Source organism: Oncorhynchus keta, chromosome 2 (genome assembly GCF_023373465.1).
Source record: "Oncorhynchus keta strain PuntledgeMale-10-30-2019 chromosome 2, Oket_V2, whole genome shotgun sequence".
NCBI classification, from domain to species: domain Eukaryota; kingdom Metazoa; phylum Chordata; class Actinopteri; order Salmoniformes; family Salmonidae; genus Oncorhynchus; species Oncorhynchus keta.
In genome coordinates, this window is record NC_068422.1 from 65,642,289 (window position 1) to 65,667,150 (window position 24,862).

The following is a 24,862-nucleotide window of genomic DNA, read 5'->3' on the forward strand; positions in this document are numbered from 1 at the left end:
GCAGAGGTTGTATGTTTCAAAATGCCACATCCCTTCAGATTTTAACTTTTTCATTTTGCAGAAATTCAAATCTCATGAGGTAAATGTTACTGACTAGTGTGCAAGTATGTTTTTAACTTCCATATGTCAACACAATGTTTTGGACAGCACTGTCTCTCACATTTTAATAACAGTTCATTCAAAACTATAAGCAATGTATGAAACTTGAAAGGGTAGTTTCTATGTGTGCTATGTTCATCTTATGTGTTTCACCCCAACAGAAACTCAGTTGAGTCGATTGTGAATGTATTGTGTTGTAAGAACTGTGTCCATTGCCATAAGCAGTATTAGAATGTCTGTACATAAAGATAACTTTGTCTAGGATTGTGCTCATAAGCATCATGGTTAGTCACTGCAAATATCCCTCATTCTGCTGTGTCGGGCTTCAGCCTTGAGAGAAAGATGAACAATGAATCCCACTGTGACTGAGGAAGCCTTACAACTGAGTAATGCTTTTAACATGCATTGTACTAAAAATGACATTTGAACATTTTACATTTATCTGTGTGCATGCCTCATGATAGTATCAAATCATTATGTCAAGATAATAATAAAATCTCAAATAAACTCCAATTTCTGTTTGGCTGCCTCATTGGAAGGTATGTTTTACTGTGAATTGTCATTAGATTTTATCAGTCAACGGTTTCACATAAACCATTTACATTTTTAAATATTTATTGAATGACCAGGAGATTGATTGTCTCTATTACAGTATGTGCAACACACTGGACTTGAAATACAGTGGGTGAATTAGTCTCTACCTCCTCCTGGTGGCAGAAGCTAGGTACTGACTAGAGGACAAGACAAAAAAAGAACAGCTAAAATATTTCAATACTTTCTGGTTTATAAGATTCAAAGGATGTATTTAACAGTTTTGTGTTATCTTATACAAATATGGTAATCAAGCAATCCCACTCAAATGCAACTTGAAATCACATGATGAAAGAAAGCTGCTGTGAGCACGTTTGTCAAATCATATACTTAGTTTCATACAGTAACGTCTCCAAATATCACATTTCAAGAGTGTAAATTGCTGTTTGGGCAACAGGTAACCCGATTAAGATGTATGCCTGAATAAAATCAAACATTGAAAGTATACAATAAAATGGGGCAACATAGACAAATAACAGAATAATCAACTGTTAGATTTAGAACACTGTGGTTGTCTACACTGACTCTTATTGGTCCTGGTGTTCCCAGTCCTCTCAGGGGTTCTGGTCAGTCTTGTCACACTTGAGCATGATCTTGACCCCTTGTCCCTGGCGTGTGGTCTCGAAGGCCTGCACAGCCTGCTCTAGGGGGAACCGGTGGGTCACCAGGGGCGCCACGTTCACCTTCTTAGAGGCCAGCATCGCTATAGCTATTGGCCAGCTAGAATAAGAAGACAAAACACATTAACAGTTGAGTTATAAGACAACCAATAAACACAACTTGCTGTAATTGTTGGAACATCAGGGACCATATTCCTGAAGAACTCCCATTGTTGGGAAGGGCCTATAAGTAAGCATTTCACTGTTAGTCTACACCTGTTGATTGCGAAACATGTGACAAGTCCAATTTGATTTGAAGACTTCCTGCGCTGGCTTCGGGGCTCTGTTGTATTTATCTGGCCTGTTGATGTTTTTTGGATGTCAGTTCAGTGAGACTACATGGAATGCATCAAAGTATTTTTTAGATTCATATCAATGTAATATTGTAACTGCATATTGCTTCATTTAGTTTTTGTTGTTTTTATTTTTCGTGTAAATACATATTTTGCTAATGTGTCTGAAGTAATGGGGAAGGCTCATGGTTGCTTTGTAAATATATATTGATTTTTCCTGCTGGTTTGATAGCAGGGAAGAAAGCCCTTGACCGCTAAAGGACGATTGAAATCCTGTTGTCAATATAGTTTAGATGGACAATGAAAGGGTATTTGGGAGTTAATAGGGTAATATTATTTTTTATATATGTATATCAAGCCAATGCTAGCAGGAGAGGTTGTATGTTTCAAAACGCCACATCCCTTCAGATTTGAACTTTATCATTTTGCAGAAATTAAAATCTCATCATGGAGGTAAATGTTACTGACTAGTGTGCAAGTATGTTTTTAACTTCCATATGTCAACACAATGTTTTGGACAGCACTGTCTCTCTCACATTTTAATAACAGTTCATTCAAAACTATAAGCAATGTATGAAACTTGAAAGGGTAGTTTCTATGTGTGCTATGTTCATCTTATGTGTTTCACCCCAACAGAAACTCAGTTGAGTCGATTGTGAATGTATTGTGTTGTAAGAACTGTGTCCATTGCCATACGCAGTATTAGAATGTCTGTACATAAAGATAACTTTGTCTAGGATTGTGCTCATAAGCGTCATGGTTAGTCACTGCAAATATCCCTCATTCTGCTGTGTCGGGCTTCAGCCTTGAGAGAAAGATGAACAATGAATCCCACTGTGACTGAGGAAGCCTTAAGACTGAGTAATGCTTTTAACATGCATTGTACTAAAAATGACATTTGAACATTTTACATTTATCTGTGTGCATGCCTCATGATAGTATCAAATCATTATGTCAAGATAATAAAATCTCAAATAAATTGGAAGATATTTGTTTTACTATGAATTGTGTCATTAGGTTTTATCAGTCAACAGTTTCACATAAACCATTTACATTTTTAAATATTTATTGAATGACCAGAAGATTGATTGTCTCTATTACAGTATGTGCAACACACTGGACTTGAAATACAGTGGGTGAATTAGTCTCTACCTCCTCCTGGTGGCAGAAGCTAGGTACTGACTAGAGGACGAGACAAAAAACAACTACAATATTTCAATACTTTCTGGTTTATAAGATTCAAAGTATGTATTTAACAGTTTTGAGTCATCTTGTAAAAAATATTTCAAAAGCAACTTGAAATCACATGATGAAAGAGAAAGCTGCTGTGAGCATAACGTTTTGTCAAATCATATACTTAGTTTCATACAGTAACGTCTCCAAATATCACATTTCAAGAGTGAAAATTGCTGTTTGGGCAACAGGTAACCTGATTAAGATGTATGCCGGTTAGTCTGGGGGCCTAGTGGTTAGATTATTGGGCCAGTAACCGAAAGGTTGCTAGATCGAATCCCCAAGCTGACAGGGTAAACATCTGTCCTTCTGCCCCTGAACAAGGCAGTTAACCCACTGATCCTAGACAGTCATTGTAAATAAGAATTTGTTCTTAACTGACTTGCCTAGTTAAATAAGGGTTAAATAAAAGTCTACACCTGTTGATTATGAAACAAGTCAAATTGTTCAGGGCTCGGTTTTGTGAGATGAATGGCAGTGTAAAAGACAACTTATTTTCTGTACCTAGTTAACCTGAGAGAAGGAGGTTCACTTACGTGTTGCAGTAGCGGAAGACCCCTCTGATGTCCACCTCTCTGAGAGCAGCATTAAGCAGTGGGACAGTGGTCATCGCTGCACCCAACCCCACTAGAACCACCACTCCTCCAGGACGTGTAGCCTGGCAGCAAGTAGTACCAGTCAAAAGTTTGGACACACCATTCAAGGTTCTTTATTTTTACTATGTTCTACATTGTAGAATACTAGTGAAGACATCAACACTATGAAATGGCACATATGGAATCATGTACATAGCAAAAAAGTGTTAAATCAAAATATATATTATATTTGATATTCTTCAAAGTAGCCAGCCTTGATGACAGCTTTGCACTCTTGGCACTCTACCAGCTTCATGAGGTAGTCACCTGGAATGCATTTCAATTAACAGCTGTTCTTTGTTAAAAGTTCATTTATGGAATTTCTTTCCTTCTTAATGCGTTTCTCACCACTCCCCCATATGCAATGTCTTGAACTATGCAGACAGACGGATTAAAAGTATGTTTACATTCTAATACTTCTGACAGCCAACTGTCTCCACCCATAACCTTTGGACTTTATAGCATTCCCAGAAAGCATGAATCATTATTATTGAGTCATTATTAGTTTTACACTTAAGACATGACTCCGTTGCTGTGCTGTAGAATGTGAATTTTGTCTCTTGTATAATCAATTCTATAGATTAGTTCATACTGGATTAAGCGTACATTTTCGTTAACTGTAATTTCTTTAGTTGTGCGCCAACATTCCCTCCATCTTCTACCAACATCAGTTCTTTGTCTTGGTTGAAATAGTTTGGTTTTTTTGTAAGAGAAAACTGCAACATTTCACAGTACAGTATTTCCATGGGCTCTAATATCACTCTTGTAGCTGTACTTACTCTCTCTGCTAACTCTCTCTCCTCTGCTCTTATCCTTCTAGACCTATCGGCTGCCTTCGATACTGTGAACCATCAGATCCTCCTCTCCACCCTCTCCGAAGTTGGGCATCTCCGGCGCGTGCCCACGCTGGATTGCGTCCTACCTGACAGGTCGCTCCTACCAGGTGGCGTGGCGAGAATCTGTCTCCTCACCACGCGCTCTCACCACTGGTGTCCCCCAGGGCTCTGTTCTAGGCCCTCTCCTATTCTCGCTATACACCAAGTCACTTGGCTCTGTCATAACCTCACATGGTCTCTCCTATCATTGCTATGCAGAGACACACAATTAATCTTCTCCTTTCCCCCTTCTGATGACCAGGTGGCGAATCGCATCTCTGCATGTCTGGCAGACATATCAGTGTGGATGACGGATCACCACCTCAAGCTGAACCTCGGCAAGACGGAGCTGCTCTTCCTCCCGGGAAGGACTGCCCGTTCCATGATCTCGCCATCACGGTTGACAACTCCATTGTGTCCTCCTCCCAGAGCGCTAAGAACCTTGGCGTGATCCTGGACAACACCCTGTCGTTCTCAACTAACATCAAGGCGGTGGCCCGTTCCTGTAGGTTCATGCTCTACAACATCCGCAGAGTACTGACCCTGCCTCACACAGGAAGCGGCGCAGGTCCTAATCCAGGCACTTGTCATCTCCCCGTCTGGATTACTGCAACTCGCTGTTGGCTGGGCTCCCTGCCTGTGCCATTAAACCCCTACAACTCATCCAGAACGCCGCAGCCCGTCTGGTGTTCAACCTTCCCAAATTCTCTCACGTCACCCCGCTCCTCCGCTCTCTCCACTGGCTTCCAGTTGAAGCTCGCATCCGCTACAAGACCATGGTGCTTGCCTACGGAGCTGTGAGGGGAACGGCACCTCAGTACCTCCAGGCTCTGATCAGGCCCTACACCCAAACAAGGGCACTGCGTTCATCCACCTCTGGCCTGCTCGCCTCCCTACCACTGAGGAAGTACAGTTCCCGCTCAGCCCAGTCAAAACTGTTCGCTGCTCTGGCTCCCCAATGGTGGAACACACTCCCTCACGACGCCAGGACAGCGGAGTCAATCACCACCTTCCGGAGACACCTGAAACCCCACCTCTTTAAGGAATACCTAGGATAGGATAAAGTAATCCTTCTCACCCCCCTTAAAAGATTTAGATGCACTATTGTAAAGTGGCTGTTCCACTGGATGTCATAAGGTGAATGCACCAATTTGTAAGTCGCTCTGGATAAGAGCGTCTGCTAAATGACTTAAATGTAATGTAAATGTACTTACATAAATGGCAGTCTGGACACTGCTCTCCACACCGGTGCACTCAATGGTGATATGAGGCTGTGCTCCCAGCAGTCCTTCAACTCTCTTAGCCAGCTCCTCAGGCCCATCCTCTCTCTTCACAGTCAGAGGGAAGTCTGATCCCAGCTCCTTGGCCATGACCAGGCGATCTGCTGACAGGTCTGAAACAGGAAAGACAAAAATAATACTGTGGCAGTCCCTACTATACTGGGCAAGCACACAGTATTACTCATGTACCCACACAAAAACCTTTTCACTTCTAAGCCCTTTCAAAAGAAGGAAGTCCTCGGTAGACTATTTAGATTTGAGAGAACCAAAACAGATCCCATAAAGAGTGTAGTGTTTCACCCTGTGCCTTACCAGTTATGACCACCTGTGAGGCACCCATAGCCTTGGCCACCAGCAGACAGACCAACCCAATCGGTCCTGTGATAGGGAAAAGAGAAATGCTTAGTTTGAATGTGCACATGTTAATTGGAAGTTTGGACACTGCTCTCCACGCCGATGCACTCGATGGGGATATGAGGCTGTGCTAGTAACCATACAGGATATTTTTCAACTTAGCTGGTCAACTGTGTGCATGAGGGCTAGAAGTGATGACATGAGGGGTCGGTATAGGAAATAGTACATAAGCCTTGTCTGAGCCAGAAGGGCCCATAGGGCAGGAGCCTATCAACTGATTCAGTAGCTTGAGGCACCTTGATGTGAAAGTACACTCCCTGGACAGGGCACTAGTCTATCGCCAGGTCTATATCGAAAATACAGGGAAATACATTGAACTAAAAAGCAAGAGCTGATCTTTATTTATATGTGTTAGTTGTTTATAAAGCACGCTCGCTTACCAGAAGAGTGGATTTGTTCAATATCTGTTACTATGGGTGTTTAAGTTGACTGGGTTTCCCCACTGTTGTTATGCTGTGTCAGCATGATTCTCACTTCTGTAACTAAACCACATTCTTTCATTTCCGAACTTGCATGTGCATGTTAATGGAATGTAATAAGCGCCATACTTCTTATTGGCTGTATGTTTGGCAAAGTTACATCGATTTGTATTTCATTTCATCATGTCTTGTAGTAGTTGAATGACTGGACATAAAACCTGAATAGCTGCAACTGCAAAATTGTGTCACACTTCATGGATCCAAGCTGCAGTAACAGTAAATAACAGTAACAATGAATGACAGCCGAGCTTTACCTACCTGCCCCACAGATCAGTACACTGCTGCCCAGGGTCACTCCAGCTCTGCGGCAGGCATGAATAGCCACAGACAGGGGCTCAATCAGGGCTCCCTCCTCATATGTCACATTGTCAGGCAGCCTGTTCATACACAGAAACAGAGAATTTAAGCAATGTAGGTTTGTCATGTTACCCCAAATGTTCTACATTACAGTATGTTGACAGTTATCTGTCCTTGTAGATAAAGTAGAAATAATGAACTCACTTGTAACAGAAGTTGGCGCTGTGTTTGTAAAATCTGCACAAATTCCCATCATCAGGGGGTGTGGCACAGAAGAAGATAGTGGGGGAAAGATTGTATTTTCCTGATTTGAAGAACTCATCTATCTCGCGAGGGACACCTGGCTCTACAGCGACTCTATCACCTAATTATCCAACACATATGAATAATTGACAGACAATCCAAAGTTGCATTATCTGTTCAGTTTTTATAACTGTTGAACATTAACCTGCATTAAAAGCAAAACATTGAATCAAATGAGTACTTCCTTCTCACATGCTTGCACAGTTCTTACCTTCTTTGAGGTTCTTCACTGCTGAGCCCACCTTCACCACCCGACCAGAGGCCTCATGTCCCAGCACCATGGGCTTTTTTACCACATAGTCACCTATGCGTCCATTTTGCCAGAAGTGCACATCGGACCCACAGATCCCAACTGAATGCATCTGAAGCAACACCTCTGAATAAAGGAAAGACAAGCAATTGTGCCACAGGATACACAAACTGTACACAATTAAAAATCTAATTCTGAAATATATACTGTACAAGCTGTCTGCATTGTTTCTTATACCATTTGGACCTGGTTCAGGGATGGGTCGTTGTTCCTGTAAGAAATCAATCGTCACAATTAGTCTGACCATTCGGGTAATCAATCTTAATTAATTCTCCATTCGCGTCCCGCAACCAGCAATTTAAATTACAATTTATATTAAAACATTTGACTTTTAATGTTAAAAAGTAAGTCAAAATTATTCATATTGTATATGGTCATTTAAATGGCTAGTTCCGGGACGAAGCTATGCCATGAGCAAATGAGCTAACGTTGGTTATCAACTTTGTGATATTGACCGAAAGTTGCAGTTTTCATTAAATCTCGATCTGCTTATATCAACATGACAACGTTTAGAGACTACTTTATTACCAGTCTGAGGTCGCCCTGGGAATGCAACACCACGGATAGGTTATCTTTGTCCATGTTGTATTTACTCAAAGACAACTAGTGTGAATAAAATAAAAAACCTTGTAAAATTCTTGTTAGGTCTGTGCAGGACTCAAAGTTCACCTTCCTGCTGCTTGGTGGGCAGTCGACAAAACAAAACATGTGATTTGAGTATCGTGAGAGAGAACATTCCATTTTAGCAAAGAGAGGGTCGAATTGAGCTATTCTTAAAATTATACGAAAAGTGTATTGCTATTTGTATTAATCTAATATGAGTTACTTGAATGATTTATACGTTAATGTTGTAAGGCTCTGAAATGAATGCTACAATTTTTATGTTGCTCCTGTCTCACCTGCTGCGTCGCATTTGAGCTAACCCAGAGCGTTGTGGTTAGTCACGTGATTGCAGTGAGAAGCAAATGAATAAATCACAGGTCTTGTTTCCGGGGGCGGGAATGAGGTTGAAGACGCACAGGAAATGTTTCTATGGAGATACGTATATATGGATATATATGCATATATAGAAATGTTTTTTTTACTTTTTTACCATGTTTTTTTTTACAGTAACATGCAAAACATAAACATAACAGCCAGCGGGATTCCACAAAGAAATTAGAAAAAAAAAAAAGAAAAAAAAACTAATCCACATTATATCAATTCAAATAGACATGTAGCGAATACATTGTTTTTTACGTTTTGTATGCGTTTTAATGACTCTAAATAGTTCTGATAAAAATTAAGAGGGTATTTTTCTTCATAAATTTTGATTTGTGTATGACAAATGTTCCTAATACAATAAAGAGATTTATGACAATTGTGGAATCAGTGTAGTAAAATAATATGTCAAACTTTTCATGGCTGTATGCAGTTTGAGGCTTTGCTCAGTTAAAAAATAACAAATCTCCAGGTTGTGATAGATTAACCTCTGAATTTTACAAAACCTTCTCTGAAGAAATAGCACCATTTTTACTTAACCTTTAAGGAGGCTATAAAGAAGGAAGAACTACCTGCCTCTCTGAAGCAAGGGGTCATTACTCTTATACCTGAACCACACAAGGATCTCTTAAATATTGATAATTGGCGTCCAAACACTCTCCTAAATAACGACTACAAAATTATAGCCTTAATCTTTGAAAAAAGGTTCAAGTCTTGCTTCAATGATCTGATTGATGAACATTGCTGGATATCCATAATGGATAAATCTTGACAACAAGACCAATTGAATTCTTCACTAACCAAATTAACATTCTCTATAGAATCAAGGAGATCCTTAAATCACTCAAATGGTTATCAAGGAGTAAAGATTCTCATAAAACTTAGTGGTAAAGTCTGATAACAACTCTCTATCCTCAGTGGTAACCCCATTAATCTGAAGTTTCTGAAGTGTGTTGAGTTCCCCTCTCTGCTTTTCAAAAAAAAAAAAAGTGTCTGTTCTTTTTGCCTTTTTCAAGCCATTGTTTTATGGATCTTATGAAAGCTCCTCTAGCCTTTTCCTCATACAATGTATCTAGTGATTCTGTAAATCGTTCAATTTAGCGTTCTCATTAAGATCAAGATGCTCAGTCTCCGTGATATCCGCAATTGTCTTCGAGAGTTCAGCTACTACACATCTCCTTCTTAAAGCAAGCTGTTTTCCATATGTAATACAGGTTGAGCGGATTTAAAATTTCAGCAGTTCCTAATATTTCCCAAACATACCGACAGAACAAATCACCTCGGTCGTATTTATTTTCCGTTGGCGAAAAAAGGCTCTGATTACCCTGTAGTATCCACCCTTTCCTTGATTTCGGGCCTGTTGTACAAGAGGCCACCATTTTGCCTTTGATGCCTTGTCTGCTGCAGTCAGGTCCTCACCGAATCTAAATTCTCGCTTTCAGAAAGGTGCTTTCCTTTGCTTTCTTCCAAACTGCATCTCTCGCTGTGCGAAAAGCAAACTGGATGATGATCGTGCGGCTGATCTTGCGGCTGACGATGGCATCTTGCTTCTTCCCAACACGATGAGCGACATCCACAGCCTTATCCATATAACCATCGGGGAAGTCCGGTGCCACATGTTTACAGATGTCTCTTACTAAGGGCATCACATTCTCATCCTGGTCCTCTGGGACACCATAAAGCCGTAGCCCCCAACTTCCCCGGTATCACTCTGCTTCCGATAAGCGCTCTTGCATGTCAGCAATGGTCTTCTCCTGTGCAGTGCATTTCTCAGAAGTAGCCGTGTTTGCAAGTTTAAGCTCTTCGATACTGTTGTATGCATGATTCAAAGGTCTCAAGGTCAACGATTTTTGATGTGTTTTCGCGTATCATTTTCTCCAGACCATCGACTCTTTCATTTATCTTTGCAGAGACGGCATCAATTATGTTCACCTGTAGTTCGCGCAAAGACAATTCTTTCTGTGTCTTTTTGGGTGCTGGACTTTGACTGGATTTTCAGAATCAACCAAATGTCCAATTGCCTTCTCCTCCCTTTGCTCTTTCGCACATTTTTTTCTTCCATTTCTCAAAGTTTCAGCGTTGTTCTCTATTGTGTTTACTATAAGCCAAGTTCTGTTACATTTAAGTAAGCTTGAGAGGGATAAAAGTTACTTGGAGCAAGCTGAAATCTCGTCTGCACTCGCCGCAATCTTCAGTCTGATGGGGGTAACATTATGGAGACAAATTTTAAACACGTCGGAATCAGTGGTCTGAATAAGTGGTGAAAAACACACACAAAGCCCCCCACCTCGTCCGGGGCTAAGACCGGAGGTTTGAAACATTTCTGAATTGGACGCAACTAGCTGACAGCTGAGGACGCGGCGAGGTGGTGGAAATTGATTCCCTAGAGAAAGCAAGAATAAGATGGTTGCCAGGAGTAGTGCAGTTTTATCAGGAGACATATACTTGGAAAACGGAGGAGGAATGGAGCGGAAAAGAGAGGGAGAAGAGGTTCGAAGAGACAGGGAAGAAGAGGGTGAGCTTGAGTCGGATAAAAATTGTGGGAAAAAAGGGAGACGGTTTGAAAGTGTAAGCAGTGGGAGCTGAAGACAGGAGGAGAAATGGAAGTAAATGAGGGTGAAGTATCAGAGGTGTTATCAGAGACCGAGTTATGCACCGAGGGTTATTGTGAATTTTTCAGTTACATATGTGGCAATTATTTATTTCAGAATGAGCCACCAAAACTAGTGCACTAGTTGTGCTCTGGGTCATTAGACACCATTAGACCTGGTTACACCTCTTGGGTTTTTACCAGAACAGGGGTGGCCCTTTCAGAGGAGTCAGCAGGAGGACACGGATTGGTTATTCCTGTAAAGTGCGTTGCTATGGTCCTATGGTCCTATGGTATGAAACTATTTCTGTGACTCTACAGGTTGCATGTCCTAATATGAAGGCAAATACATGAACAATATAGTAACTTCGTAATAAATGTCGAGACGATATTAGCGAGTGGCCCGTGAGACCATTAAATTCTGTACTGCAAAGTGGATGAATATTCAGTCTATAGAAATTGGAACATTTGAAATAAGAATTTACTGAAAAAGAGAACAGTTATAAAAAAACAAGAAACAGGAGTAATTATCAATAGTTAGAGTACAATAATCAGAGAGAGAAAACTAACATGGATATAAATAGGAGAGAATAGGGTCAAAAAAATGTGTGTTTGAACAGATCGTTAAAATTTTTAGCCCTGGATCTATAGGGAGTAATATAGGAACAAGATAAAGTGGTTTAATAAGGCAATAGCACAAAACATGAAAATAGGAAGTAAAGAATAAATACGTATATCACACAAAGCTAAAGGAATAAACCCAGAAACAAGAATATCCATAGCATTAGAATAAATAAGGAAAATTACTTAAAAGAGCAGCAATTATAAAAATACAAAACGGCCTATAGACTAATATTAAAGAAAATACTAGTACTTGGTAGATTAACACAGAAAAAGGAATAAAACTGAGACTGACGTTAGGAAGACCAAAACGATGCAGGCCGCATAATGTGTAAAAGGGTAGTAGACATTTTGAGCGTTAGTCATCCCCTATGCAAAAAATAACTAAAAGAAATGTCTATGAAATGGGAAAAAAAGCACCAGGAAAATGGGTACTAAATGGCCGAAAGAGGGAACATTTGATGTCTCAGTGTGTGAGGAAATGGAAACTCTAATAAAAACCATGAAGCAAATGGCACAGGAAAGAAATGGAAAAATAAAAGAGCTAGAGAAAGCGAGTTGATGAAAATGTTCAAAGTATACGGAGCGGTATTGTTAAAAAGTATAAAGACAGCAAGAAGAATGTTAGAGAAAGACAATGAAAAGTCAGACAGGAAGAAGGTGGAATGGTTTACAGAACCTCCACCATTCGCCAATGGACAATTCCTGCTGGTGTCTGGAATCGTGGAAATAAAAGGGGAAGTGGAATTAGAGGACGAGGGGGTTGTTTCCTCTACACTTCCTTTAGAGAGAAGAAAGAATTTGGAAAGGATAGGGGAGATTGAGCAAGGCACAGGAAGGAACCCAGAAAAGTTTAATTGTTATGAAGGATTAAGAAAGGCCTGAGCAAAAATGAAGGTTCAAAAGGATGAAGATTCACTGGATGAAGACATAGTAACTGAAATAGAAGCAAGAAGCAGGAGGGTGGATGGAGAAATAAGAAAGATAGAAAAACGCTTAAGTGAACAGAGGGAGAGAGCAAAGGAAAAGAAACGGAGAGAACAGGCATGTAGTATACAAGAGCGGGAAAGTGAAGAAGATATGGCCAGTTTTAAGAACATGGTCTATGATTATGAAAGAGAGAAAATAAGTAGTGAGAGGAAGATGAAAGAACCTGAAAGATATGGTACACAATAACAGATTTTGATTAAAGTGACCCAAGGGCATTACGTTCCATGGGGGTCACAGGACCTGGAATGGTTGGTTACCCATATACCTGACCTTCCTGACGGCGCTGGAAAATGGATCAGAATGTTTGAAGAGTAAACCATGGGGAAACTACTGGCTGTGGGGGATCTGAAGGCACTGTTGGCGAGAGTAGTAGGAGTGGCAGAAATGGAGGATGTACTGGATGTGGCCTGAGAATGGCAATAGGGGATCCAATGAGGGATGGAGTGGACTTTGATACATACCGTCCAGGAGTCTGGAGAGCCCTAAGAGATGAGTACTCTGCACGGATGGACACAAAGTCACTAAAAGGAGAGCCAATGGGGGTGACAGAGAATCCGGCTGTGTATTTACACGGACAGCTGAAACAAGGCAGGAAACAGAACGGGATCCAGAGGGAGACCTACTGATGACAACTCTGTTCCGAAACTCAGTAATAGAAGCCATGCCCCTGTCAGTGAGAAGCAAGCTGGAGGATGTAGTGGGACTGACTTCAAAATGTCACATTCATCGTATGAAGGAGACCAAGGCGCAGCGTGGTATTTGTACCTTCTTATTTAAAGAATGAACACTGAACAAAGTATCAAACGGAACCATGAGGCTATACAAACAAGTGCTGACAGGCAACTACACATAGACAAGATCCCACAAACACCAAAGGGAAATGGCTACCTAAATATGATCCCCAATCAGAGACAACGATAAACAGTTGCCTCTGATTGGGAACCATATCAGGCCACCATATCACACAAAGAATTTTGTGACCTTGTCATCCATGCAGTGGGAAAACACAAAAAGCATGAACAGAAACTCACAGTATTAGAAAAAAACGTTCAGATAAAAATAACTCCGCTTCAGCTGGAAGAATTGACCTACAAAGGAAAAAAGAAAATCCAGATACAACACCTGTGCCGGAAGTAGGGACTATGGCTACAGTCTCCCCAGGAGGGCCGCAACTGCCTCCCGTCCAGCAGGCCCAAGTGCAACCCACACCACCAGTAGTAAATGTGTATGCACAACATCCCCAACAATGTAATAATGACAATGGGCAACATAGACATCCACAGAACAATCATAGAAAAGGATTTAGGAGCCCACATGGGCCACCTAGGCCCCGTTGGGGATGTCACCAGCTAAAACACTTAAAAATAAACTGCCCTACAAATCCTTGGAAGATACAAGGAAACAGGAACCAAAATGAACCACAAAGAAATGGGTATCAATTTAAATGGAACCAAGAAGGAGGCTGGCAAAATAATCAGAGACAACCACAGGACCCTATGAAACCATGGGCGGGGCCTAATCAGGGATACTAGGGATGCCCAGAGAATCCTACAGGGGAGGGTCAGTTTCCAATAACCACAAGAGCTGATCAATAACCTATGCTGCAGTTTCAAATAGAGAACAGAGGCCCACCTATGATGATCGGTTCTGGAGCCACTTACACATGTATAAATCCAAATTATGCCTCATCTCCCCATGTCTGGAAAATATGCCAAAACTATAGGATTCTCGGGACAAACGCAGCTAATTCCAATGACAGCTCCTGTACATCTAATGGCTGATGGTAGATCAGCAACACTCCCTATACTAGTGTCAGAACAAACTCCAATTAATTGGGTAGGGATGCTCTAAAATGAGAATACAAATTAAGTGCTCACCTGAAGGGGTAATTATTGATAGAACAGGAGTAAATCTACAAATAGTAATGACAGGAGAGACAGCAAATGTGTATTGGTTAGGGGACATTGAGTCAGAAGTAAATAAAACCATAGAGAAATAGGGAAGGTTTATTCAGGCCAAGATACCTGAAGAAAGGTAGAGCAAATTCCAAGTATCACTGCACGATGCAGTATGATCCTTACCAAGACCATTTGTTAGAACAGCTTTGGATAATGAATGCAAATGGAAAATCAGTACCAATTATGTGTATAATTATAGGGAAACAGAGAGCAGCAGTGGATGTAATGGATAGGGTTGGATCTATCTTTGTAGAGGAATGGTATAATGTCTCTGATTCTGCCCCTCACATTACATTGTTGGTAAAGAAAGGGTTCAAAGCAAAATAATTGGGACCCATGGTAAAGAAAGCCAAGAATTGTAAATGGAATAAAACAGACAATCCATTGATTTTCCACTCTGAAGATAAAGCCTTTCTCAAAATACTGACCACAACAGTAATGAATGGGGATCCAAGGGTATTCGAGGTTACAGCTAATCAACAAATACAATTAGGAGATAATATTTAATCAATAAGTGAACTGAGACAGGAAATGGAAAAATGTTTTACCTGAAGGGGTATGGTCGCAACATGACACAGACGTAGGATTGGTTAAATCAGCAAATCCTGTATGCATCAAAGTAAAACCCGGATGCTAAAACCCCCTTGGAAAATTCAATGTTATATGAAGCCTGAAGCTGAGGAAGAGGTAAGCATGACAATTGAGGGACTAATCAAAGCAGGGGTTTTAATAGAGACACAAAGTTGCTGAAATACACCTTTATTACCAGTTCTTAAAGCAGATGGTAAAAAATGGATACTGGTACCTGATTTAAGGGCAATTAATAACATAGCATTAGACTGGGATGCAGAAGTTCCTAACCCTCACACATTGCTGACCAATGTCCCCCCAAGATGCCAAGTACTTTACAGTGATTGATCTATGTGGAGCATTTTTTAGTGTGCCCCTGGCGGAAGAGTGCAGACATTTGTTTGCGTTTACGTACAGAGAACAACAATTTACTTATACTCAGATTCCACAGGGATTTAAGTACTCTCCTCACTCTCCTCATGGTGGAACGTTGATTCAATACGTGGATGACTTACTAATCTGTTCTCCCTCTCCAGAACAGTGTTACACAGACTCCATGAAATTGCTAAAGAGATTGGCAGAGGGAGGACATAAAGTCTCTAAAACAAAAGAGGAACAACCTAGGAAGAACCATTGCTCATGGAACCAAGGCAACAGCACCAGGACAGCTGGAAGGAATCAGTAAAGCACCCTTGCCACAAACATTAGCTCAAATGATGACCTTTTTAGGAATGACTGGATTTAGCTCAGACTGGATAGGAGAGTATGTAGTGAAGACTGCCCCCTTGAGAGAAATCATGAAAGAAGCAGGTCAGCTTAATCTCAGGGCTAAACTAAACTGGAACAATGATGCTCTGGTTGCATTTGAAACATTAAAAAAGGAAATACAGACAGCTACCAGCCTTAGCGGCTCCAGACTACACAATGCCATTTTTGTTATATGTAGCAAACAGGTGCGATGGTTATGCAGCAGCGGTACTTATGCAGAATACATGTAGTGGAAGGCGGAAGCAACCCATTGCTTACTACAGTACTAAACTGGACTCTGTTGCCCAGGGTTATCCTCTTTGTTATCAGGCAGTGGCAGCTTTGCAGTACGCGTATGACAAAGCTTCAACCATAACTATGGGATATCCAGTAACACTCCTCACACACCATAAAATAGTAGAGTTGATTGAACAGGGAACATTTATATTAACCAATGCAAGAACTTTAGAATACATGACCCTGCTAAATTATACAGATGTTTCTATGAAACGATGTAATACAGTAAATTCAGCTGAAAGAAGGAACTACTCATGATTGTGTAGCAGTATCTCTAACATTTACCAACCTAAGACCAGATCTTGAGTCTATGCCTTTTCTGGACAGAGAAGGAACTTATTTAGAATAATACTTTGTAGATGGGTCCTGTTATAAAGACTATACTGGTAACCATGCAGGATATGCAGTAGTAAGAAAACAGGGAAAGTATTTTATAGAGGAAAAAACGAAATACTGTCCACAACCTGTTCAGCTCAGTTGGCAGAACTAATGGCTCTTACTGCAGCATGTGTTTTAGGGAAAGGTAAAACAGTAAATATATATACTGACTCAGCCTATGCACACGGAGAATGCACACTAAAACATAACTCGCACATAACATACAAGGACATGAGGGGAAACATAGGGTTAAATACACAACATGTAATTGATGGTATTGGAACCAGGTGTGAAGGAAGACAAGACAAAACCAATGGAAAATGAAAAATGGATTAGCGATGGCTAGAAGGTTGGTGACATCGACCGCCGAACACTGCCCGAACAAAGGAGAGGGGCCGACTTTGGTAGAAGTCCTGACATTACTACCCCCCCCTGACGCGCGGCTCCAGCTGAGCGTTGCCACCAACCTCTGGGACGAACCGGGGGGCGAGGCGCAGGGTGCTCCGGATGGAGACAGTGGAAATCTCGCAGCACTGAAGGATCCAACACGTCCTCCACATGTCCTCGAACCCAGCATCTCTCCTCTGGACCATACCCGTCCCAGTCCACGAGGTACTGAAGGCCCCTCATACGATGTCTCGAATCCAGTATGGAACGAACGGATGTCGAGATGTCCCTCGATGTCCAGAGGGGAGGAATCCCCTGCACCTCAGTCTCCTGGAGTGGACCAGCCACCACCAGCCTGAGGAGAGACACATGGAACGAGGGGTTAATGCGGTAATCTGGGGAAAGCTGTAACAAACCTCCTTCACTCTCCTCAGGACTTTAAATGGCCCAACAAACCGCAGACCCAGCTTCCAACAGGGCAGGCGGAGGGGCAGGTTTCGGGTCGAGAGCCTGACCCGGTCCCCCGGTGCGAACACCGGGGCCTCACTACGGTGACGGTCTGTGCCAACTTTTTAGCTCAGCACGGCACGCTGAAGGTGGACATGGGCGGCATCCCATGTTTCCTCCGCTCGCCAGTCGTCCACTGCAGGAGCCTCGGTCTGACTCTGATGCCAAGGAGCCAGAACCGGCTGATACCCCAGTACATACTGGAAGGGAGAGAGATTAGTAGAGGAGTGGCGGAGCGAGTTCTGGGCCATCTCTGCCCAGGGCATGAATGCCGACCACTCCCCCGGCCGGTCCTGGCACTAAGACCTCAGAAACCTACCCACATCCTGGTTAACTCTTTCCACCTGCCCTTTACTCTCGTGGTGAAAACCTGAGGTAAGGCTGACCGAGACCCCCAGACGTTCCATGAACGCCCTCCAGACGCTACCCTATAAAGGAGGAAGATCAGTCAGGAAATCAACTGACAGGTGCGACCACAGCCGTTGTGGAACGGGTAAGGATTGTAACTTACCTCTGGGCAGGTGCCTTACACTGAGAGCACACCAAGCAGGAGGAAACATAAACCCTCACATCCTTAGCCAAAGTGGACCACCAGTACTTCCCACTAAGACAGCGCACCATCCGACCGATCCCAGGATGACCAGAGGAGGGTGACGTGTGGGCCCAATAGATCAGCCGGTTGCGTTCAGCAGACGGAACGTACAGACGCCCAGCTGGACACTGGAGGGGAGCGGGCTCTGCACGTAGCACCTGCTCAATGTCTGCGTCCAGCCCCCACACTATCGGCGCCATCAGGCAAGAGGCGATGAGTATGGGAGTGGGATCCATGGGCCGCTCCTCTGTGTCAAACAGCCGGGACAATGGGTCTGCTTTAACGTTCTGAAAGCCTGGCCTGTAGGAAAGGGTAAACACAAAACGGGTGAAAAACATGGCCCACCTTGCATGGCGAGGGTTCAGTCTCCTCGCCGCCCGGATGTACTCCAGATTGCAGTGGTCCGTCCAGATGAGAAGAAGGTGTTTAGCCCCCTCAAGCCAATGTCTCCACGCCTTCAAGGCCTTGACGACGGTTCCGGTTCCCCACATCATAGTTTCGCTCCGCCGAGCTGAGCTTCTTTGAGAAAAAGGCACAGGGGTGGAGCTTCGGTGGCGTACCCGAGCGCTGAGAGAGCACTGCTCCTATCCCAGCCTCGGACGCGTCCACCTCCACTATGAACACCAAAGAGGGATCCGGATGGGCCAACACGGGAGCCAAGGTAAACAGAGCCCTCAGGTGACTAAAAGCCCTGTCCGCCTCAGCTGACCACTGCAAGCGCACTGGGCCCCCCTTCAGCAGTGAGGTAATGGGAGCCGCCACCTGACCAAAACCCCGGATAAACCTCCAGTAGTAATGGGCAAACCTTAAGAACCGCTGCACCTCCTTTACCGTGGTGGGAGTCAGCCAATTACACATGGCTGAAATGCGGTCACTCTCCATCTCCAGCCCTGAGGTGGAAATGCGGTATCCTAGGATTGAGACGGACTGCTGGGAGAACAGGCATTTATCAGCCTTTACATACTGGTCATGCTCCAACAGTTGACCAAGCACCCTACACACCAAGGACATCGATATATGGACATTGATATACACCACTACACCCTGTCCGTGCAGGTCACCGAAAATCTCATCCACAAAAGCTTGGAAGACTGACGGAGCATTCATCAACCCGTAGGGCATGACAAGGTACTCATAATGCCCTGAGGGGGTACTGAACGCTGTCTTCCACTCATCTCCCTCCCGGATACGCACCAGGTTGTAAGCACTCCTGAGATCTAGTTTAGTGAAGAAGCGCGCCCCGTGCATTGACTAATTCGCTGTGGCTATGAGAGGTAGCGGGTAACTACACTCAATACACGGGCGCAGACCTCCCTCCTTCTTCTTCACAAAAAAAGAGACTCGAGGAGGCGGCTGAAGTGGAGGACCGAATGTACCCCTGACGCAGAGATTCGGAGACATATGTCTCCATAGCCGCCGTCTCCGCCTGTGACAGGGGATACACGTGACTCCTGGGAAGTGCGGCACCTACCTGAAGGTTTATCGCACAATCTCCCCGACGATGGGTTGGTAATTGAGTCGCCTTCTTCTTGGAGAAGGTGAGAGCCAAAACAGAATATTCGGGGGGAATGCACATGGTGGAGACCTGGTCTGAACTTTCCACCATAGTAGCACCAATGGCAACCCCCAAACACCTCCCCGAGCACTCTCGCGACCACGCCGTGAGAGCCCTCCGTTCCCATGAAACAGTGGGGTCGTGACAGGCTAACCAGGGAAGGCCTAGCACCACGGGAAACGCAGGAAAGTCAATGAGGAAGAGACTGATTCTCTCCCTGTGATCCCCCTGCGTCACAATGACCAAAGGAGTGGTGGCTTCCCTGATAAAGCCAGACCCTAATGGTCGACTGTCCAACGCGTGAACTGGAAAGGGCCTAACCACTGGAACAATGGGGATCCCTAAACTATGGGAGAATGCTCTGTGGTGCTGGGAGATGGAACTGACAGAGCTGAATCTGAACGTCCGCGGGTGACCAGCAGGTTATCCAGCCGGATGGACAGGTCCACCAGCTGGTCAAAGGTGAGGGTGGTGTCCCTGCAGGGGCATCCTCGCACAAGCTGCAGTGATAGTGGTTGATCAGGGCCCTGTCGTTCCATCCCGCTCCGGTGGCCACGGTCCGGAAGTCCAGGGCGAATGGAAGAGACGTTCACCCGCCGCTCTACCCTCGGGCGGGCGGTTGAAGACTGCCCGGAAGTGGCAGGTGAACTCCTCTAATTGGTCCAACGCAGCATCTCCTTCTAACCCAGGGCTTTCCCCGAGAGGCACGAGACTAGGGCGGACACCCTCTCACGTCCAGAAGGAGCCGGGTGGACGGTCCCCAGATACAAGTCCAGCTGCCGCAGGAACCCCTGGCAGTGTGCCGGCGTCCCATCCAACACCCTGGGAAGGGCGAGATGAATCTCACTGGGACCGGGTGCAGGGGAGGCGGGTAGTGGAGACCCCTGTTGTCCTAAGGGTGGGCGCTGGAGGGACTCCCTGTCTCTCCCAGCGGTCCATAGTCTGGATGACGCGGTCCATAACAGCGCTGAGATGGTGAAGCCCCCACAACGGGGTCACCCGCTCCTTCTGACTCCATTGATAGGTGTGGAATTCTGTAACGGGGTGAGTGACTGGTTGTCGGGAAGTCAGGCGCAGGAGAACAGAGATGGGTGATAACAGGAGAACTTTAATATACACCCTGGCTCAAAGGCACAAGCGAGGCAACACAAAGAACAAGCACAGTAACATGAACCGGATTAAACAAAACAAACAAACATTGGTTTAAAACAAACCTAGCGCAAGCAAGCCTGTAGTGTAGCACCCTACACAAAGAACAATTCCACACACAGACATGGGGGAAACAGAGGGTAATATACATTTAGTCTGATGAGGGAATGTGAACCAGGTGTGTGGGAAAACAAGACAAAACAAATGGAAAATGAAAGGTGGAGCGGCGATGGCTAGAAGACCGGTGACGTCGACCGCCGAACGCCGCCCGAACAAGGAGAGGGACCAACTTCGGCGGAAGTCGTAACAATAAGGTAGTTATACTCTAGTCTAGTAGGTGGTGGTAATGCAACAAATTGGATGCCAAACTCAGTTAAACCTACAAGAAGAAGAAGTTCTGACTAAGACTCAACCACAGATAAAACAATGAGACAGACCAGATGTATAAATGTGAAGCACCTTTGACTCAACTGTCTGTCCGTCTGCTCTGTACAGTATTTTGCTTATTTTTTTCAGATGTAAAAAAAAAGACTTAGCTACAAATAACGCTAAGAAATAATGAACATCGACGATATGGTTGTTGAATGTGTTTGCAAACATTTGGAAAAGTGAAACATTAGTCACCGATGTCTAGTTTAACAACACCAGCCAAAAGAAAAAAGAAAAAAACTGTCTTTGAATGACAACTGTCTTCTCTTTTGTCCAAACTAGGTAAGCAAGACTGTAAAATAACTTTAATTGAAGATGTTACCTCAATTTTCCATATTATCCACAGGCCAGCCTACAGAGCACCACTTACGGGAAAAGTTGTACAAGTGCCCTGCATTAACATCTTGTCGATAGAAATATGACTTCCTCTCTATTTTTGTGAAGATTCTGCATTTAGAACCGGTTGACCTCAGAGAAAACCCACTCAGACACAAACCACATCATTGGTCCTCAATGATGTCACCATTGCCATTGATTCTAATCAATGTTATGCTGCTATTTTTATTGACTTGGCCAAAGCTTTTGATACGGTACACCATTCCATTCTTGTGGGCCGGCTAAGGAGTATTGGTGTCTCTGAGGGGTCTTTGGCCTGATTTACTAACTACCTCTCTCAAAGAGTGCAGTGTATAAAGTCAGAACATCTTCTGTCTCAGCCACTGCCTGTCATCAAGGGAGTACCACAAGGCTCGATCCTAGGCCCCTCACGCTCTTCTCAATTTACATCAACAACAAGCTCAGGCAGTAGGAAGCTCTCTCATCCATTTATGTGCAGATTATATAGTTTTATACTCAGCTGGCCCTCCCCGGATTTTGTGTTAAACGCTCTACAACAAAGCTTTCTTAGTGTCCAACAAGCTCTCTGCCCTGTTCTGAACACCTCCAAAACAAATGTCATGTGGTTTGGTAAGAGGAACGCCCCTCTTCTTTAATGTGTTGATTAAGTACTGACTGCAAACCAGTCTGGTTCAGGTTGCTATATGTATGTATTGGTAACCATTTAGTTTAGTTTTTCTATGCTCCATGCAGGGGTTGGACTTCATTTTGCTGGGAAAGGTGAATGAAACCGTGACAGATATTTCTGATTCATAACACACTGTATATCTCATCATGTCTGTGTAAATAAAAATATTTGTAAGTAAACTCTTTAAATCAATAATTAAAAAATATATATATTCAACAGCAAACGATGGTGAATAGTGAAAGAGGGACAACACTGTCTAGAGATCCTGTTAAATCTTCCGTTTAACGTTCCATACTGTATTTGTTCTTCTCCAATAAAAAGTGTTACTTTTAATTATCGCTGTGATCTGTATCCTTGTAATATGACATTAAGCAATATCTACTGTGGAGCACCTTTTTTAGAGACTGAAGAACTACAATGGCCTGGTAGGAAGTCTTGAAGTCCTCCTGAGTAAGTCCTCAATTCATCAATACGGACATATTCTTCAAATAGAATAAACATGGTTGCATTATAAATGTTTCCATTATTCTAGAAAGGGTGTATTTCTATAATTGATAATACATTCATATGGAAAGCACATAAGGATAGTTGTAAAAATGCTGGGTGATAAGTATTTGTTATACCTGTAACCATGTTATTAACTGGGTGATGTTGTTCTTCACAACACAGAGCACCCTCTCTTTGTGGAGTATGCAGAAAGGGTACCTCATGGCTATTTCATAAAAATAGTATGTTGTTTAGTGTGAGTAGATTTTGCTGAATTAGTTGTAACCATTGCATAGGAACATATGACCCCTAGTGGTAGAAATGTAATAAAAAAAACCCTGCATGCTCTGTTCTGGACCAATTATTTATATACTGAGTTTACAAAACATTGGGGACTCCTGCTCTTTCCATTACATAGGTGAATCCAGGTGAACGTTATAGCTGTGTTCGAATACCCAAACTAACATACTGTATACTACATACTTAATGAGTATATACTACATAATATATATTATTAGTTCATTTTAATATACTGTAAACGAACAGTATGGTTTCAGTTGAGCGTACTAGCTCTTAGCATGTCTACCGGAAGTTGATGCTTAACAAATTACTAGTTAGACATTTTGCGACATCGGGTGTGTTCTTAAATTCAATCTGGAGTGTTAAATTGTCCGTTTGTAAATTCAGAGCGTTTTGCTCTCGGGGTGCGCACACTGGACGCTCGGACCGAGGAGTAGGGTTGATTTGAGCGTTCTGACCTTACAATGGCAGTCAAGCACCCAAGCTAAAGTTGGCTAGCTTGCTAGCTACTTCCAGACACAAATGAGACCACTCTGACCATTTTACTCGCCCTAGCTGAGCTGGTTAGGCAGTTTTCATGTTATACAGAGCATTTGTGACTAACTGTGCTTCTGGCAACAATTGAATTATGCTTTTGTCCCGACGTTTACTGACACCGGCCATATTCTAACAGGTATTGAGCGCTCATAAATGAATTACTGATTTTTTGGCTATCGGAGTAGATTTACGAAAGCTAGGGCGAGTAAATTTACGAAAGCATCCGAATGTCCATTGAGAATGCACGACTATACCATTTAGCTAAGCTAAGAATGACAGGAATAATCAAGTCAATAAACGTTGGGTAGTTAGTTAGATAGCCTATAGTTAATATACTCGCAAGTTTGATGTATAAGTAGCCAACTAACGTTAGGTAGCTAGCTAACAACATACCAGTATATACTGCGATAATGATATGCTATGTGGTTCGTAAGAACAGCGTAGCTAAAAAAAAATTGTCAGCCAATCTAACTTGTAAGGTAACTTATTTGAAAAGTCATTAATTTATTACAATTGCTCAACATTTTCTTAACATTTGTCATGATTAGTTAAAGCAATGAATTTGTATCCGCTCTCGTTGTACTTCGACTGCATATTTTCCACCATTTTCTTCAAATCTGGTAACGACGTGAAGCCACGCCCATTTCCTGAGGAATTGCATTATGGGCCCTAAAGTACGGAAATAGTACGACATCCGGGAACTTTTGGCATACTGACTATATCCATACTATGACCAATAAGCATACTCTATACTAAATTCACGTCACAAATTTTACGGTTAGTGGGGTTAGTATGAGTAATCGAACACAGTTTATGATCCCTTATTGATGTCACTTGTTAATTCCACTTCAATCAGTGTAGATGAAGGGGCAAAGAAGGATTGTTAAGCCTTGAGACAATTGAGACCTGGATTGTGTATGTGTGCCACTCAGAAGGTGAACTGGCAAAACAAAAGATTTAAGCGCCTTTGAATAGGGTTTGTGTGAAGAGCTGCAATGCTGCTGGGTTTTTCAAACTCAACAGCTTCCTGTGTGTATCAATAATGGTCCACCACCTAAGGGACATCCAGCCAACTTGACACAACTGTGGGAAGCATTGGAGTCAACATGGGCCAACATCCCTGTGAAACACATTGTAGACCTTGTAGAATCCATGCTGCGATGTGTGTTCTGGGGGGGTATTTGTTTGGTATACTCAGTGAATATATACGTAATTGTTCTGAACCCCTCAAAATTAGTAGCTGATCAGTTGACCCATACAAGATGCAGTACATACCAACTACTGATGTCCATGTGA

The 24,862-nt window shown here is 43.0% G+C and overlaps 1 protein-coding gene across 3 annotated transcripts; it reads right to left on the reverse strand.

The window, feature by feature from the left end:
• Positions 1-696: 696 nt before the first annotated feature.
• On the reverse strand, positions 697-24,862 carry LOC118358921 (sorbitol dehydrogenase-like). 3 transcript variants are annotated; one of them, XM_052480704.1, is made up of 9 exons: positions 24,842-24,862; positions 7,646-7,679; positions 7,370-7,534; positions 7,060-7,219; positions 6,817-6,935; positions 5,978-6,043; positions 5,600-5,778; positions 3,412-3,533; positions 697-1,410 (listed from the first exon to the last, which is right to left on the reverse strand). In XM_052480704.1, exons 3-9 carry the CDS (start codon positions 7,518-7,520, stop codon positions 1,245-1,247), a joined length of 963 nt encoding a protein of 320 aa, XP_052336664.1. In that variant the 5' UTR covers positions 7,521-7,534; positions 7,646-7,679; positions 24,842-24,862; the 3' UTR covers positions 697-1,244. The 3 variants fall into 3 exon arrangements, with proteins under 3 accessions (XP_052336664.1, XP_035592838.1, XP_035592828.1); XM_035736945.2 differs by lacking the exon at positions 24,842-24,862 and adding an exon at positions 8,368-8,488; XM_035736935.2 differs by lacking the exon at positions 24,842-24,862 and adding an exon at positions 7,997-8,180.

What these genes read in the sequence shown, in the direction of transcription:
- LOC118358921 (XM_035736935.2), bottom strand. Translation starts at nt 8,050, where the DNA reads ATGGACAAAGATAACCTATCCGTGGTGTTGCATTCCCAGGGCGACCTC. An exon ending in AGTGAAGAACCTCAAAGAAG is followed by an intron (nt 7,220 to 7,369) that starts GTAAGAACTGTG and finishes TTGGATAATTAG; the next exon opens with GTGATAGAGTCGCTGTAGAG. An exon ending in TGTACTGATCTGTGGGGCAG is followed by an intron (nt 6,044 to 6,816) that starts GTAGGTAAAGCT and finishes TCCCTATCACAG; the next exon opens with GACCGATTGGGTTGGTCTGT.